Source organism: Physcomitrium patens, chromosome 24 (genome assembly GCF_059467195.1).
Source record: "Physcomitrium patens ecotype Gransden chromosome 24, ASM5946719v1, whole genome shotgun sequence".
Lineage (NCBI taxonomy): Eukaryota > Viridiplantae > Streptophyta > Bryopsida > Funariales > Funariaceae > Physcomitrium > Physcomitrium patens.
Genome location: NC_143433.1, coordinates 10,146,134 through 10,162,998, shown reverse-complemented (window position 1 = coordinate 10,162,998; position 16,865 = coordinate 10,146,134). Strand labels below are relative to the sequence as shown.

Sequence of the window (16,865 nt, the reverse complement as noted above, 5' to 3'; positions counted from 1 at the left end):
GTTCTATTAATAGAAAATAGGAAGAACAACAATTGATCTTGTTCTTATAGGATGAGAGATGTACAAGTCTCATATAAGTGTGGCACCTTGGATGTAGGTAGGAGGATAATACTATCTTGGGGCCTCTTTACAATATCCATATACACTACTTTTGAACCTTTGAGATGCTAAAGCTTTTGATCTTTTAAAAAATATATTTTTAAAATAAAATAATTTATTTAATTTTTATTATTTACATTCTATCTTTAAAACATCAAAAATTATTCATAATAATTCTTTTTTTTTTGTTTCATTGGAAAGATAAAAAAAAAATATATCTAATAAAATATTTTTATTTTTTATTCAATAAAGATTTAATAAATAGATTGTAATAAATTATGTAAGATGTAACTACTTAATTACTTTTACATTTTTTTTTTGTCTTCTTCTTTTGTTTTTTTATTGCTTCTTCCATTGTATACTACCAAGTACATGTATTTTTTTTATTAAGATCATATATGATGGACATCCATATTTATTTTAATAATTACTTAAATAATATGAATAGATAAAAATAAATAAAAGTATATAAATTTGATAATATCTTATATAAAAGCTTCTTAGAAGTTCTATAGATATAGCTTTGTCTTTATACGTATCTATAGATGATTAGTAGGTTAAAAACTTTGTCAATAAATTGACCACGTATTGCACATATTGGTGACTTGTGGTACGAATTGGACATGTGGCATACATATAAGAAGTTTGTCTTGCAAATTAAACATATGTTAGAAGTCCTATAGAATGTTGCCACACAACTTGTAGTTAGATAGTATATATAGAGGCAAGAGTAAAGTCTTCTTTATTCTTATTAATTCCATTCTTGCTTCTAGTCTAATTTTAAGGGTCTTTAGTTTTCTTGTCTTTTAGCAATAGTCATTTAAGTTTCTTTTTGAATATATGTATTTACTTCTTTTTTTGTCATCTTTTTTAAAAAAACATCTCACTTATTTATTTGCATTCATCAAACACTTTTCTTTCATATCATCTTGTAATTTGAGGTGAATGATTAGAGATAATTTTTACTCTTGTAATTTAGATTTTTTTATAATATTAACATAAATATAAAACTATCTTTGACCTTCTATCTTCAAATTGATAAATAAAAAATATTGATAATAAAATATGAAAAAATATTTGAGAAGTACCATTAACTACTATTAATATGATTGAAAAATTATTTTTTTATTTTTTAGAATTTAACTAGAATAATATGATATATTCTTCTACTCAATAATCACCTTTTTATATTAATTATGATTATTATCTATGAATTGATACTTTTGACTTCTTAAAAATTAATAATCTTATAAAAAAAGAATTAATATTTTTTTTATTAAAACCACATATGAAAATAATGACATAATCAAAGAAAGCTCAAGAACAACAAAAAAATTAATACAAATTTCTATAACATGGAATAATATCAATTCCATGTTAATAAAAAGATATAGTTATTCTATTGTAATATCAAGACTATTTGCCCTTGTAAAAAATATGATCACTATAGACTTAAATTATTTTTTATTTGTAGACAAATCAATCTAATTACATATCAATTATACCTTCTAAATGCGGTAGAAAATATCGGTGCTATTCATCAAAATTCTCTATCAAAACCAAGATGGAAAATTAGGAAATTATTTATTATAGAATAAAATAGGTTTAATGAAGATTTCATTTTCTCTTCTATAACTTTTTATAGTTTTTATATATATGTGGCATTAAAAAGATGAAAAAACAAAAATTAATAAATTCAACTTAAAAATCATCTTTTTTTGAATTATTAGATGAAGCATTAAGATTTTTACATCCTTCAAGACAATATAATTGACGTAAAAATCTCCAAAAACAACATATTCTTTCTCAAATAGATGGCTTGATACAACAAGTTTGTTATCACAAGCTTGAAAGAGACTCTCAATGTCTATTGATATTATTAAAATTAGAAACCATGCTTGATGATTTTTCAAATATTTTAATTGAAAGAAGTTATAAAGGTCTCAACAATAATTAAATAATAAGGTGGTTTTTTTGTCTTAATATGTGACACTATTGATGATTGATAAGACCTATTTACTATCTTTATAAAGAATATAGAACAAAGTATATGGCTAATACAATTTGCCACATCTTGGACTTTCTTAATTTATCATCACCACTATTTATAGAACTCTTTTCTATAAAAAAAAGTAATATCATAGATATGTAGATCCTAATAAAATAAAAAGAGTTAAATACAAGCAAAAAGAAGTAAATAAATTTAATAATATCTTGTGAATGTAGATTTAACTTTCTAAGTATATATAGGTGATTGATAGGTTAAAATTTAGCCAAAAAATTGGGCATGTATTACACATATTGACTACTTGGTTTATAAGTTGGCTACATATTATACATGTTAATCACTTCATATATAAATTGGCCATATAGCATACATCTTGCAAACTTGGCTTTTGTATTAGGAATATATCTCCTAAGTTGGACATATGTTAGATGATATATAGAACGTCACTATATAACTCTTCAATTAAATATTATATATAGATGCAAGAATGATGCCATCTTCATTCCTCTCAATGCCTTTCTTGTGTTCTTATCTTAATTTTAGAATCTCTAATCTCTTAGTATTAATAATAAATATTCTAATTTCTATCTTATATCTAACTTTGATTTGTCTATTTTAATTTTTTTTGAATATCGTAGAAGTATATTACTTATTTAGAATTTTTTAATGATTTATATCCTTGATAGTTATTGAAGAATAGGTTTAAGATAATAATGGTATATCATCTTAAAAAAAATTAAAAATTAATTAAAAGTTTTATTTATAATTCAATAAAATTAAAAAAATATATTTTATATAATTATTAATATGTATTATTTTATATACTATTTTTTAAAAATATACTTATAAGTTTTTATCTTTTATTTTGAAAATAACATTTAAAATTTAGTTAAAGTTATAAAAAATTAAAGTATAATTTTGATTAAATATTTTATAAATACATTGTAATAATTAGATAAATCAAATAAAGTTTAATAAGAAATTATATATATACTAAGATATTATATTTTATGAATAATATACATATATATATATACATATATATATATATATATATATATATATTATTTATAATTACATATTAGAGGATTTATAATAGCAACTACTAAAGTTTGATTAAGTTTTGAAACTAATATTTTTATTACTTCTTTACCAAATTTTTATAAGATAACATAATTTTTTATATTTAAAGTAAAATTACATATACATATACATATATATCTTATAAGTCCTTTTTATAGTGAATTTCTTAGGACTAAAAAATATATTGATTATATTATATGATTGACTATATAATATAGGTTACTTTTAGTGATATAAATTACAAGTAGCAAAATGGGTTAATTGTATTCCCAAGTTAAATTTGGCAAGATTGACCATATAATTTCATTTTATATTATAATAAAAAAATAATTGCCTTTAAGATCAAATAGAAAAACTTATGTTTAGATTTTTTAGAGTTAAAATAAAATCTAAAATATTACACTTAAATTTAAATTTTATTTTATTTTATTATAAAATTTTCTTAATTATAGCTATATTCTATGTTTTTTAACACTAGTTTTTATTAAACTTGTTTTAGTACAATTAAAGTATGGTATTTTATATTTTATAGTTTTATTTATATAAGTAAATAGATTAAATGAAATTTTATTAGATTGAAAATATTTTATTGTGATAATTTAGTTTTAAATTATTTTGTATTATAATAAATTTATAGTAGTGATTTTAAATACATCTTTTATTAAAATATTTTAAAAATAAATTCTTAAATATATGTTTGGATATATATATATATATATATATATATATATATATATTGGTGTGTGTGCATCCATCAGTAGGGCATTATATTTCAATTGAATGTTTTATTAACTGAAAAAGATAAAGAGAGCCTCAAAACCAGGGTTGATAGCAAAATCTATATTCTATGGACTTTAGCTATATTGTGTATTGTTCACTTTGCAAAAGACTATGACATTCTTGTATTTTATTTTGTTTTATTTATTGTGATGATTTTAAAGAATATAAAGGGGAAAAAAATAAGAAAACATAAATAAAAATTAAAAATTTGATTTAAAAAAAATATATAGCAATTAATTTCTATTTTTTCATAAAAATTTAGGATTTTGTTGTTTTACCATAATACTTTTAAAAGAAACAAGGAAGTCTAATTCTAATGTGTGCATATATAGATATATATATATATATATATATATATATATATATATAATGTATTATTATATTAATATGTTTAATTTTTTTTCAATAAATGAACAAAAATTTACCAAATTGATTTTTTATTTTTTATTTAAAGATGAAAAAGTGTTAAAAGAAAATTTTAAAGCATTTGAGAATTCAAAAATGGTAAACAATTAAATTTACAAATAATTAAGAAAAAAATTACCAAATATTATTTGTTATAATAGACCTCTTAGGACTTGTTAAACAAAGCTTCATTATTTGTGTATTGCTATTCTATCTTATTATAAGCCACTATTTTAGTAGACATAATGAAGAAAAATATTTATTAATAGGTGTAGATATAAAATTGTTATTTCTTAAAAATTAATTGAATGTATATGATGTCTTCATTGATATAAAAGTTGATTCTTTATTAATTTTATTTATTTATTAAAAAAATTAATGATGATACCAAAGTAAAAATAAACTTATAATATTTTGACATAAGTTTAAAACAACTAGATGATTTAGTAACAAAAAAAAAGTAGTATAATGCATTTGGCTAGTAAATTATTATAACAACTTTAAATCTATATGTATGTATATATATATATATATATATATATACATATACATATATATATGTGATTAAAATTATTTGTTCAAATTTAATTAGACTTTAATTATTATTTTTTAATTATTTTTTAATTTTTTAAATAATAATTAACCATAAAAAATAGAAAAATTTTATATTAATTATAATATAAAATTTTATAGTTTAATATTTTTCATGTCATTTTGACAATTTTTGTACAAATATATATATATATATATATATATATATATATATATATCATGTCTAAAATAAGAAATAATCACTTTTGATAGAATCACGTGCTGCAAATTATAAAATAGTTAAAATTAAAATTTCATATATATTTAAAATAGAAAAAGACATTGATGTGATTTTTGTCAAATTTTAAGAACATGCATGCCACTTTAAAGAGAAGATTTTTAAAATAAAAATAATATACAATATGTTTTGTGATGCTAATACATATATATATATATATATATATATATATTAATAAGAAATGTTATTGTTAACATGTGGATTATAGGAGAATGTTAAATAGACTCAGGTTTTTTCTAAATTGACTTACCCATGATGAAGAATATGGTAATCACAACAAGAATACTTGCATTTATTGCAAGTGAAATAATGCTCAGATTGACATTAAAACACATACTATGTTGAGGCCTATAACAAGAAACTGTTACAACTAAAAAGGAGATTACTAGTTCATATGTGTTGCAGATTATCAATCAATATCACAATATCAGGTATTCGAACATTTAAATACCAGAACATTGATTACAAATTAATCCATAGCATAATATCAACTAACCATTTAACTCAATACTGTAATGCCTATTATAAATCACACACAAGCATATACATATATATATATATATATATATAATATCATGCATATTTACAAGTGATAAAACATGTAGATTTGCAAGCCTATATTATGTGCAATCCCAGTAAAACTGGTTCAGGCTCTTTGTGCAATCACACCAACAGCAAACTTCAATATTTTTGATATTTTATTGTATTTCATCTGCCAAAAGTTTATATTTGCTGAAAACATTCCCCTGGTAAAATATCTTGAAAAATCAACAATAAAAAAAAGAAAAAAGAAAATTGTGTAAACAAATTATATATATTTATCTAAAAAAAGAAAAAAGAAGACAATGTTTGTATGAAACACTCCATGAATTGAAATCCACAATTAGTGTGTGTAATGGCATTGGGAAGATAATATGATACACATGGATGAATAGACGAATGGATGAATGAAATGGGGCGAACGAATGAATGAGATGAGTTTCAGTCAGAATAAACGACGTAAGGATGCCGTGGCTGGCAGGCCACCAATTCCATCCCGCGAGATTATTGCGGGCGAACGGACATATGAGCCGTTTCTTCGTCAAGTTCGATGCGGGTGGGGGTTCATTGAGTACGCGAGAGCCTTCACAGCGGGCACTAAACAATACGAGTCGAATAGACCAAAATCCTCCACCCTCAATAAACTAACGGTTTCCGAAGGCAGCCACCCAACCGACCCAGTCGTAAAAAAGCAAAAAAACAGAAAAAATCATGCGAACACAAACACTGAATTGACGACCGGCCATGAAGGGCGCAGCTTTAGGCGCTTTAAGTGCGCCTCCTCCGCCCTCACCCTACTTCACAAAGAATCCACAGAACACCAACGAATCTATCTCGGACCTACATTGCACTGGCTTAGATGACCGCTCACCATGAAAGGCCTTTAAATAACGACATCCGGCTGAAATTGAAGAATCTGCCGGGCCACCTGCAATGCCGGATTCAGGAAGAGACGGTTATTTTGCAACTACCACTGTGGCCCTGCGTCATATCTTGCCACTCCCGGGAAGTGCCCCTATTTGTGTAGCCGAAAAGCATTCTCATGTATTGCAAAGAACGAATTTGCGTAGCGGCGGGTATAGGCTTGGAGGTGCTTTCTCGTGGCGGGAGCGAGAGTAACGGAAAATTAAAGGGTGCTCTAACCACGGGAGTGCATGGGAAGATTGGATGACGGAAAGTGCGGGAGTAGGGTCTTTTGTAAGGTGGCGGGGCGGGCGACGGGCGACGGGGGGCTCCCGTTGACCTGTCCCCGGCCTGGCCCGCGCTCTGTCCTTGGCTTCATCTTTCTCGTTGCTTTGAATGTGCGCTGGAAGTATAGGGGAGGGAGAGCGGAGCCTCTGTGTTTGGGAGGGAGGTTCGTGGTGGAAACCACGGTTTCAGTTGCCGATTGAGTGATGCATTTCGTTAGTGTTCGTGGATGAATCGTCAACGGGTTGGAGTCCTCTGGTTCAGCTGCGGACCTTGTGCCTCTGAGGAGGATTTAGTGCAGAGGCGCGAGAGCGATTAGTTGCTGAATGATAGGTTTGGCAGCGCGATCGCCTCGGAGTTTTTCAGAACGTTGGATGTGCTGGAAGTGTGAGAGGCGGAGCAAAGAAGGTGTGTTGGTGTGAGGCTTGTTGAATTGTGGAAGTTGAGGTTGAGTTGAAGAGTTGGAGCATTGGGAAGTGGAGGCGATGGTTATGGTGTGAAGGCTATTGAATGTAGGTCTGCTTCTGGTGACTAATAGGATCTACGATGTGGAGTACTTGTGTTCTGTGCGGTTTGTAAGATAGTTTCTTGCACAGACCCGTTTTCGTGGCGGAAGTGTTTGGAGATCGGTGTCTCGGGGAAGCGTCTTGGTTTAGGATTAGGATCGGATGAGAGTCAGTTTTGGGGGGGCTGAGCGGAGCTGAGAAGGGAGGATTACTTCCTTTTCATTACATTCGTGCTCTTTTACTTCGAAGATTGGGCCCCCCTGGACGAGCTTGCACAGAGTTGATGTCGTGTTTTTGTTAAATTGGTCTCCAGGCAATATTTTTGTGGTCACTTCGTGGGTGTGGAATTGGTCTTTCTGACCCTTCTTGGAAGTATTCTCAGTGTTCAGAGTTACGTCTCTGAACTCCGCTGTGTCTGCTTTTGCGCTTGTCTTCACCCTGCGCTTCCATTCGGTGGCCTGTAGAGTTGAATCATTCGAAGATAATATGCTATCGCGATTCTTTCCCCCCCTCGCTAAGTTCGTAATGTATTTGATAGTTCTATGCTGCCCTTTCACCACGTAGGGTAGTGCTGTTGTTCTAATGGTGCCGGTTTCGATGCGTGACCAATGACGTTCTCAGATTCTTACTTCTTGTTCATGTTCATGATATCCTCCTGTCGGATGTGTCTTCCAGTGCAATCACTCCTCGTGTTGTCAACTAGCGATCGTGCTTCATTAACATCTACGTGCCTTGAGGCCTAAGCTTCTCCACGTCAGGTGCTTAGATCCTCACTTCCCACCATTTTTCGTAGGGTAGCGCCGGTGCCAGCGCGTAGTTGCTGAGCTGAAACCTCCCCGTTTTTATCTCATGAACGTTCCTTATTCTCGATGACACAACTGTTGCAGGGATGCTCGAAGAGATTGACACTGATGTCTCAAACGATTGGTGCAATGGCGTTTTGGGTCCCCTTTCCCTTGTTTAGTCTGCGAATAATTATACTTTTCTATTTGTGTTTGGTTGCGGCGTGTTTCCGCTCTAATGTGTTATTAGTACATATGAGTTCTCTACCCGTTGCTCTGGCGAAACTCGAAGTTGCGTTCCGTTTTATCCCCCCAGGGTCCTACCTATCCTGTAATGACGTTTTATCGAATTCAACTTATGTCCTGTCAAACTTTGACTTCTTCGTCGGATTTACTATAGTATTTCAAGTCCTGACATCCTCATACTGTTCTTGAGCTTTAACAGGATGCTTTCGCGATAGCTGGATCGCTTTTGAGTGTAAGTCTAACATAGGAATTCCACAGCTCTTGGCGTTATCTAAAAGTGTACACCCATGGAGAACACCGCGTTTGAAGAGTTTACTGCTATCGAAAGTCGGATAATTGTGAGTGATAATCCCGATTGTTGGATATGGCGAGAAGAAGCGTTCAAGCTGGACTCGGAATCACACTTAGGTCTGAATGATTGATCTACCTCTCTGTTGCTGGTCTTTTCTCCTCACCTCCCGAGTAAAAATTTAGATGTAAAGTTATGTATGTCGCTTCTGTAAGACACATGGAAATTGCCCTGAGTATTAGCGAATTCAAGCATGGAAAGGTCACCAACTTTAGTCTGTTAAAATGCTTGCTTTGCGTTTCTGTGTTTCCTGAGTCCAGCACTCTCTTAATCATTGAGTTGCAGAAATCGCCAAGTCCTTCTGGGACGATTTGACTCAGAATGATGAACAACTATTTGCCCAAACCCCTCCGATCATGGACGAAAGAGAGTCAAGTCCTTCGTACTTTGCGGAATGTAGCCAAGGTATCGACCATTCTCTTTCCCATGGTTGTCATCGCTGGAAGTGCCAATGCTTGTTTCCAATTATATGGAACTTTTTGAGTCCATTGTGGATTTGGCAGGTATTCAAATATTGAGCTTCTTCTGAAATCGCATTGATTGTGCGTCCATCCACATCGTACATTACCTGTGACGATGTTTCTCTTCGGTACCAGTTAGTGACTTAAACATGGAATCCAAGGAGTTGTAGGCTGACTATATTGTTTGCTACAGAAAGTGGCAGTGTCAGCCCAAGCAACTACGCTCATGAGAATTGCGGGCGAATTAAGAGGCGCCGAATGCTACATTTCTCTGGCACTGGTGAGGAGTGCGTGCCAGCTTCCTCGCCTCCGTTCGAATCTAGTTCTGCCAATGACTTGCCTTTTGTGGTAAATTTATGTCTTGATACTGCTCTCATTCCTCTAGCATTCGATTAGCGAGTCTCTTGTGAACGATTGTTTATTTATTTATTTTGAGTCTATCATTCCCCAGCACCTAATAGTCATTGCACTTGGCAGAGCTGTGTGAATCCAATAGTTTCTGCAGCTGAGGAATTTTTGGTGCCAGTTCCCTCATCGCCTAGTAACATCTGGTTCCCCAAGGAGTCCCCAACCACAATCAATGCGATTTCAGAAGAAGCTGGTAAAGGTGCCGACGAAAAGTGGATGTCGAAGTGCCTGGACCATAAAGAGCTCCACAGTCCACCTGAAAAATCGTAAGGAATCACATTCTTGAACTTCCGTTTTAAGATTCAGTCATATGGAAGGTTAACAAATCCTTGCAGCCACCCGCACACTGAAGTCCTTGGTTGGCATCTTGGAGTCTAGACTGTTTAAGCCCTCAACACCCGATGAAACTACGGTATTGATTGTGTCGAGTGGCATGGAATGTGATGCTTCAGGAAGATTGTGGTACGCAGCGCCAATCACAGCGAAGGATCAGGTACCTTGAATGATCTTTTGAACCTGCCTTGTCGTCGTGAGCGGCTTTGAGTAATTCTATAGTTGATGAGGCTTGCAGGGAGGTTGCTTATCCTTCTCTGTTGCAGGTATGTCCGCGCAGTCATCGCCATCATCCGAAGGCGAAGTTTTACAAGGGCCATTGACTCCGTTTTCCAAGGGTTCTACTCCTGGTACGTCGTTCTTTCTCCCTCCCACACTCTCTCCCTCTCCCTCTCGACTGGTTATTCATCCCAGTAGATTTCCAAAGTCGGGTTTCAGAAGCTTTGCTGAGCACCTAGCATGCCTGCGTTGCAGGTTGGATGCCCAGCCCGCTCACAAGGTTTCGAGTGAAAGCAACACCTGTAGCATACCCATTTAATTTGGTAAAACCATGTAGTGCCCATGGTGACGTCACATTGAGCGACATAAATCAGCGAATCAAGGTTTCGTCTCCAAGTTCTTCACGTCGTCAACCTCCAAGGGACGGAGAAAAATCCCCCACCCAATCTGGATCCGGGCTCTCAGGAAAAGCTGTGGTGGAATGCATCAAGCTTCACACTGAAGGCAAGGGATCCATAACCATCATGAAGACTCGAGGGTAGAGGCCTCAGGGGGCCAACTGTTAGGTAGCGCAGAGTGGGCGAATGTAATCCATGCCCTTTCAAGATCCCCGTTATAGGAGCCTGAAGAACCATTTTTTGCTGGCTCAGAAATTGATTCTGCTGAGGAAAGTGCATGTACATTTTTTTCTTTTTTCTCTCAGAACGATCTTATTGTCAAAGAATTATACAAGAAGGATCCTAGACCAAGCAATCAGGAGGCAGGGCCTGATGTCTCGCAGTTAGTGGAGCGGACTGAGCTGAGTGTAAAATTTACAGCGTCACCTATATAGAGTCTTTCTCAGCTGCCCTGTCACTCCCCAAGTACAGTGTGGCAAGTCCCTACACCGACTTATATTCTTTTGGAACCCTGAATCATTTGTACAATACCGTTCAGGACTTGAAAATCAGGGGTTCTTTGGCATCCCCGGACCTGGACTTGCTATACAAATTTGTTACTTAGTTCTGTTCACTTTTGCCAAAAGTCCAGCAATACCTCATGTCTAATTTAATGTTGCGGTTTTATGCCCATCGTGGACAGAAGTAGTCATTTGCGTCTGCAGTGTAGTAATGCTGATGTTGGAACTCAACGGTACCAAAGCTCCAGAATCTTGCAGAATCCGGAGACGTTGAACCTGGTTTGATACGTTGTCTGTCTTCAGATGCAAAGATTCCATCCATGTTGTCCTCTATGAAGGGGGCGGAAATTATGAATAGAGTCGAGAAGCGGGTCGTAGCTCTGATAAGGCAGCCTTGCATTGATGATAGACAGCCCCGCGCTTTCCCTGTCTGGAAACGGAAACAGATGACGTGCCTCGAAGTCTACACTTCTTCTCCTTGCTAACCAGCTCACGTCGCGGCTTTCCATGCCCTCAGCCTCTGCTAGTGGAGGAAGGAGACTCCTTCCCGGAAATAAAACCAGTCCCCTCTCGCTCCCAGTTCAAATTTCCCGGCAATACTGGATGGGAACTCGTGCCAAACTAATCCTGAATCAGGGGTTGAGGACCTTTTGGGGACAGCGACTTTGGCTAAGGAAAGTGTGTTTGTTGTTGCAGACATATATGCCTTGTCAGACTTGACAAATACCCACATCCCACAACTGGCTGTGAGCGCACTGAGTCTCTTTCACTAAATTTCTTGCCGAATTGCTCACAGACAATTTCTTGCAGACCACGGCAATTTTTGACGTCCTAAAAATACTTTGTGCCCAGTTCCGGATCCAATTCTTATAGTCAACAATTCGATGAACAAAGTTATTTCGCTACCAAATAAAAACAAGTGTATTTCTCACAAAAGTACATTCATTTTTACTTCGTGGTTCTCGATACCACTCACTTCAAAAAAAGGAGCAAAAAACATGAGCACATATCTGTTATTATACATGATTTGCACATGTATAGTAACATGCATACTTTTGCAGTGAGAGAGCTTACATTTTTATTTATTTATTTATTTATTTTTCAATTACACCATTCCACAAGAAAGAAAGTAATGGATGTAGAGATGTCATTGGAATAGTTCCAGGTGTGTCAGCAAGTGGAGTTCCCATTGGATGATCTATCGTTCCCAAACATGGGCATTCCTGATCCCTTGTGAAGTAGCCAGAGAGACAGTTGAATATAAAAAATTCTATGTTACTGTGAGGTTTCACTGTCATCCAGGGTCCATAGTCGCAGTACCTTGCCCAATACACCACGAGAAAGTCTCAGTAATAATTGCACATCCTTCATCCTCTATTCAAAGTTTTACTATTAAACTTTACAGTGGGCACACAAGCCACACCCCCCCCCCCCACAAACACACACACAATCACAAAAATAATCCCACTGCCCGGAAACAAACAACTAATTTTCCGGCTGCCCTAACCCCCACTCCCTCCTCATGCATTAGCTTGGTTTTAAGTATTCCTCGCCGTCTCATTATCGCCCTCTGACTCTTCAAGCATGCGTCGTCACCAACCCAGCTCAAGGCAAAGCACAGATCGTGAAACCGAAGCCTCAAAGCCAGGCGCTGCGTACAGATCCTCTCGTACCTCTGAATGGGACCAGTCAAATGCACTAAGTAAGGCAGAGTTTGAACTAACCCAATCACTACACTGAGCATGTGTGTGTGTGTGTGTGAGTGAGTGAGTGTGTGTGGATACATATATATACATATATATATATATATATATATACTGGAGGAAGACGGTACTCGCTTCTTAGAATGCGATTTGAATGAGCCGATACTGTGAAGAAAGAGAAAGTACTTTGAGTGGGCTATTCCATGAAAGGAGCTGCGGTACTCGAGGACAGCTAATTGAGCGCCATCCCTGTCCACATAAGGTGCATCAATGGAGTTGCAGCCTCAGTGGATGAGGGGAGAGAGTGAGAGAGTGAGTGAGAGAGAGGGAGAGAGGGAGAGAGGGGCTTATTTGCAGGCATCTGGGAAAAAACTGCTCCATGCGTTGCTTTTGTACTTCGCGCCGTGCAGTTGGAATTAAGTTTTGACAGGAGATTGCGGAGGTACGGGTGTTGCCCCTCCTCTCCTCCCTGACCGAATCATTGAAAGACGGGAGGGGCGGTTGTCAGTACGTAAGGCCTCTGTGATCCATGACGACCTGAAAAGATCGGAACCGGAAACAGGGAGTAAGTTCACATTTGGGTTCCAAAGTGTAGATCTTCCTCTCTTTCACATCCGCGATTCAAGGGTTTTGCCTCCATGGATAGTAGTTTTTCATGACCGAAAACTCGCTTTCGTGCTGCGCTGATTTCACGCTTTAGCTGCTGTCGACGTTCTGAGTTCGGTCCGGATTTTATCCTGATTTTTCAAGTACATGCTGGGCTGTGTTACATGAATGTGTTCTAAGCTGCTCTTTTGCCCCCCATTGATGCTGAGTTGATGAAATCTTCTCAATGTTATGATTGGCCACAATTTGAACCAGAACCAAAATAAGAGATTCAATCTCTCTCCTGCCAACTTGATACTTCCACCTCATTTTCGTCACCGTGTCTTAAGGCTCAAGTTGCTGTGGCGATGAAGGGCATTATGTAATTTCATTAGTTGTTAATTGAATGCGGAACATTTCAGCGTGCAGAGACGTATTTGGAAGCTTCCTGAATAAAAGGCTGCTGAGATTCAGTAGAGATTTTTCTCTCTTTTCTAATTGTGCACATTGGAAGCATAACAGTTGCAATGTCTGACGGTAGTTCTTTTCCTGTAAGAGTGACGCTTGGTCAAAATTGGCTAGGAACACTGAAGATCTATGCAAGAGGTAGTATGCAATCTTCCAAGTATCCACCAGTTGCCATCTTCCCAAAGACGTAAAAATCTACTGCGGTTCTTTCTACTTGAAGTTCGCAGGGTTCGTTTGAAGGTTCTCGATAATATACTCAAACACGGAGAGCATCAAACATCTCACATAAGGGGGCGTGTCCACACCAATAGAAATGAAAGAATCACGACTTTTCAGAATGAATTTTATCAACCTACTATAAAAATTGGTGTGTTCTAAGGAATCAAAGCTGCGTTTAATCCACAGGCCACTGACCAGCCTACTACGACACTAAATTTGCCGAGTTCTACACATGCCTGTCACAGCCACCACCCTACAATATAAATCGTTAATTTAATTGGTTGCAGGGTCGAGATGAATAAATTTGAAGAATATTGTGCTCGATGCTGTTAAAATATAGCAGTGAGCTTTGGTGGTAGGTACTACAGCTTCCTTGTCTTCCGTCTGAAACAATAGACAAGCCTCGTTGAGGCATATCGACCGGTGCCAGACCAGCCCTCTATTCTCAAGCATTTCACCTATCCTCTGTCCTCGTCATAGTCGCACATAGCCAACAAGGCTTCAAGTTTCGCTGGCTGCAAGTTTTTGATGATGTTAGGACTCCATCTCGTCACGTATTCTACGAAGTCTCGCCCTCAGGAAGCAAAGGGCTCTTGGACCTGGTGCAATGTGCATCTTGCCGACAGCCTATCGAGAAGACATAAACAACAGAGATTAGAGGTCAGTACATTTGAATGTGGTCCTCATGAAGTTTGAGATCAAATAGAGGCAAACTAAATGTGGAAAACCATCCTTCTGTGCAGAGTGAAATGTTTCTAACACCCACACACAGAGAAAAGAAAAAGAAAAAGAAAAGAAGACGTATTGGAACACAGAGTGAAATGTTCTTAGCACACGTACGGTTTCTACGATGCAATTGACAGCAGGACAAACCTAATGGATACAAGCTGACAAAATGTCTCCATTCATGGGATCATGGACGCTCTCGCCGTTGACAGAACAGTGACCAGAGGAGAAAACAAATGAAAGAGTGTAGGTAAAAGTTTAGTATCTACCAAGAGGTGTCGAACACGAATACCATTAATTGCTTGATTTCACTCAGGAGGGGGCAGTGCATACCAATGTGGTGTGATAACCATCCAGAGTTCAATACAGTTTCGTGACGGAGGATGATGGACCATTTACCCTCCAATTAAGAAGCATAACTATCTTACCTAATGCGTTGTCATAATTTAACTCTATCAAGCACACACTGTACGTCAAGAAAAGCTGAAATCAAACACGCCATTCAGAAAATATAAGAATCTGTTAGAAAGACACAGCGATATATCTACACAGGAATAGTTTGCATTGAGCATTTCAAGTTCAGGAAACTCACTGGCGTGGTCTAAGCAACTCGAAGGAGTTCAATATCGCCCTCGCGGAGCGCATCTGCAACGATGACAGCCGCGTTCAAGCAATTCTCAATCCACCGAATCAGGCGTCTACACACTGCGCCAGCAAACCAGCATAAAAAATTCCATCCTGGTTTCATCTTCGAATCTATGCGACGCCTTCGGTCCTCGCCCTGTCCCTCCCCAGCCGCCGCCAATCGCTAGATACTCACTCTGCCTTCTCATTGACTCCCCCCATGCTGAAACCAAGTCCAATCCCACTTCCTTTTTGACTCACCCAACCGCGAAAAAACCAATTTCAAGAAAAAATTGGACTATGAGCTTGGTTGCACCGCAAACTCACTGACGACACCCAAAATGGCCATGGCCTCCTATATCACCCGCCAACAATAGGACAACGCGGAAGCCGCAAGAAAAAACTAAACAAAACAACAACAAAAACAGAACAAAATAAAAGAAAAAAAAGAGACAGAAGGAGTACATTAGCCGAACAAGGCCCTGGCTATGCACGAGGAGTGCACTCCACTAAGATCACCGCATCTGCAAGATTCAGCCCCCAACAGCCGATCCAATGAGTGCAGCACGAGACGTAAAACGGAACAAGGAACCCATGACACAGAAGAAAAATAGTAAAGTGTTCGATACACATCATTGACAGAGAATCGGCCTTCGCTTCACGCAACTGATTAATTTCAAGGGAGGGGAGAGAAGTAGGAGTAGGAGTTTCTGCGTAGTGGCAAGTTGCGTCTTCCCTGATTGATGGGTGGTTCAATTGGGGGCAGCAGCAGGGACCCACCTGGGAGAACATAATCCTGGCTCTCGCACGCTCATTTCCACGCCCATCCCGCTCATGGGCGAAGCGTGAGCGAGCTGAGATCGTCGCCGATTGCGTAGAGAAACCCCACCAACCAGCCGATTTGGAGCCAGTTATTCTTGAGATGATGGGACGAGGACCAGACTCGGGGAGTGTGCGGGGAGATTCTATTCACTCTTGAGTATGAATGTTTATGACGGTCCGGATGCAAAGAGGTGGAATCCAGTGCTCAGCTTCGATTCGACTGCAGCACACATTCGCCGACTTGGCCGTGATATTGAGTGGGTCATGTTGCGTGCTTCAATTACGATGACGACGACGACGATCACCATCGCGACAACTTCTCCACAAATTAAACGCCAGCGCCGCCGCCGCCTCGCATCCTCCGGTGTTCCCATAATTCCTGGGCTGTGCCCATGCAAGGGAACAGTTGGGAACAGTGGAGAACCATGAACTGACCAGATTTGTTTGTAGTTTTTATGTAATATTAGTGGAAATCCGTGCCCTTGGGCATGGAAAAGCTATAAAATGATCTAGTTTATAAATAGTAAATTGAAGGTCTTTCTACAAGTTATGCAACGTTTTTGTTAGTAACAACTTCATTAAAT

The 16,865-nt window shown here is 36.8% G+C and overlaps 1 protein-coding gene and 1 long non-coding RNA gene across 14 annotated transcripts; one reads left to right on the top strand and one right to left on the bottom strand.

Moving 5' to 3' along the window:
* Positions 1-7,008: 7,008 nt before the first annotated feature.
* On the top strand, positions 7,009-11,247 carry LOC112276491 (uncharacterized). Of its 10 annotated transcripts, none has more exons than XM_090247124.1 (8): positions 7,023-7,340; positions 8,666-8,874; positions 9,101-9,220; positions 9,470-9,556; positions 9,754-9,950; positions 10,137-10,177; positions 10,284-10,367; positions 10,492-11,247. In XM_090247124.1, exons 3-8 carry the CDS (start codon positions 9,137-9,139, stop codon positions 10,776-10,778), a joined length of 780 nt encoding a protein of 259 aa, XP_090103250.1. In that variant the 5' UTR covers positions 7,023-7,340; positions 8,666-8,874; positions 9,101-9,136; the 3' UTR covers positions 10,779-11,247. The 10 variants fall into 10 exon arrangements, with proteins under 10 accessions (XP_073387260.1, XP_073387259.1, XP_090103250.1 ...); XM_024507873.3 differs by having other exon boundaries at positions 7,025-7,444; positions 8,725-8,874; positions 9,470-9,624; XM_024507874.3 differs by having other exon boundaries at positions 7,026-7,340; positions 8,725-8,874; positions 9,470-9,624.
* A 2,957-nt stretch (positions 11,248-14,204) lies between these two features.
* LOC149986423 (uncharacterized) lies at positions 14,205-16,588 on the bottom strand. Of its 4 annotated transcripts, XR_016500615.1 has the most exons (4): positions 16,240-16,588; positions 15,925-15,983; positions 15,428-15,682; positions 14,205-14,736 (listed from the first exon to the last, which is right to left on the bottom strand). It is a non-coding gene; the product is annotated as an uncharacterized LOC149986423 (long non-coding RNA). The 4 variants fall into 4 exon arrangements; XR_016500613.1 differs by having other exon boundaries at positions 15,428-15,983; positions 16,240-16,587; XR_016500614.1 differs by lacking the exon at positions 16,240-16,588 and having other exon boundaries at positions 15,925-16,209.
* Positions 16,589-16,865: the final 277 nt, after the last annotated feature.

Excerpts from the sequence above, each read along its gene's own strand:
- LOC112276491 (XM_024507873.3), top strand. The coding sequence starts at position 8,754 with ATGGAGAACACCGCGTTTGAAGAGTTTACTGCTATCGAAAGTCGGATA. Across the intron at positions 9,951-10,136 it reads CACAGTCCACCTGAAAAATC|GAAGATTGTGGTACGCAGCG; the intron begins GTAAGGAATCAC and ends GTGATGCTTCAG. Across the intron at positions 10,178-10,283 it reads CAATCACAGCGAAGGATCAG|GTATGTCCGCGCAGTCATCG; the intron begins GTACCTTGAATG and ends TCTCTGTTGCAG.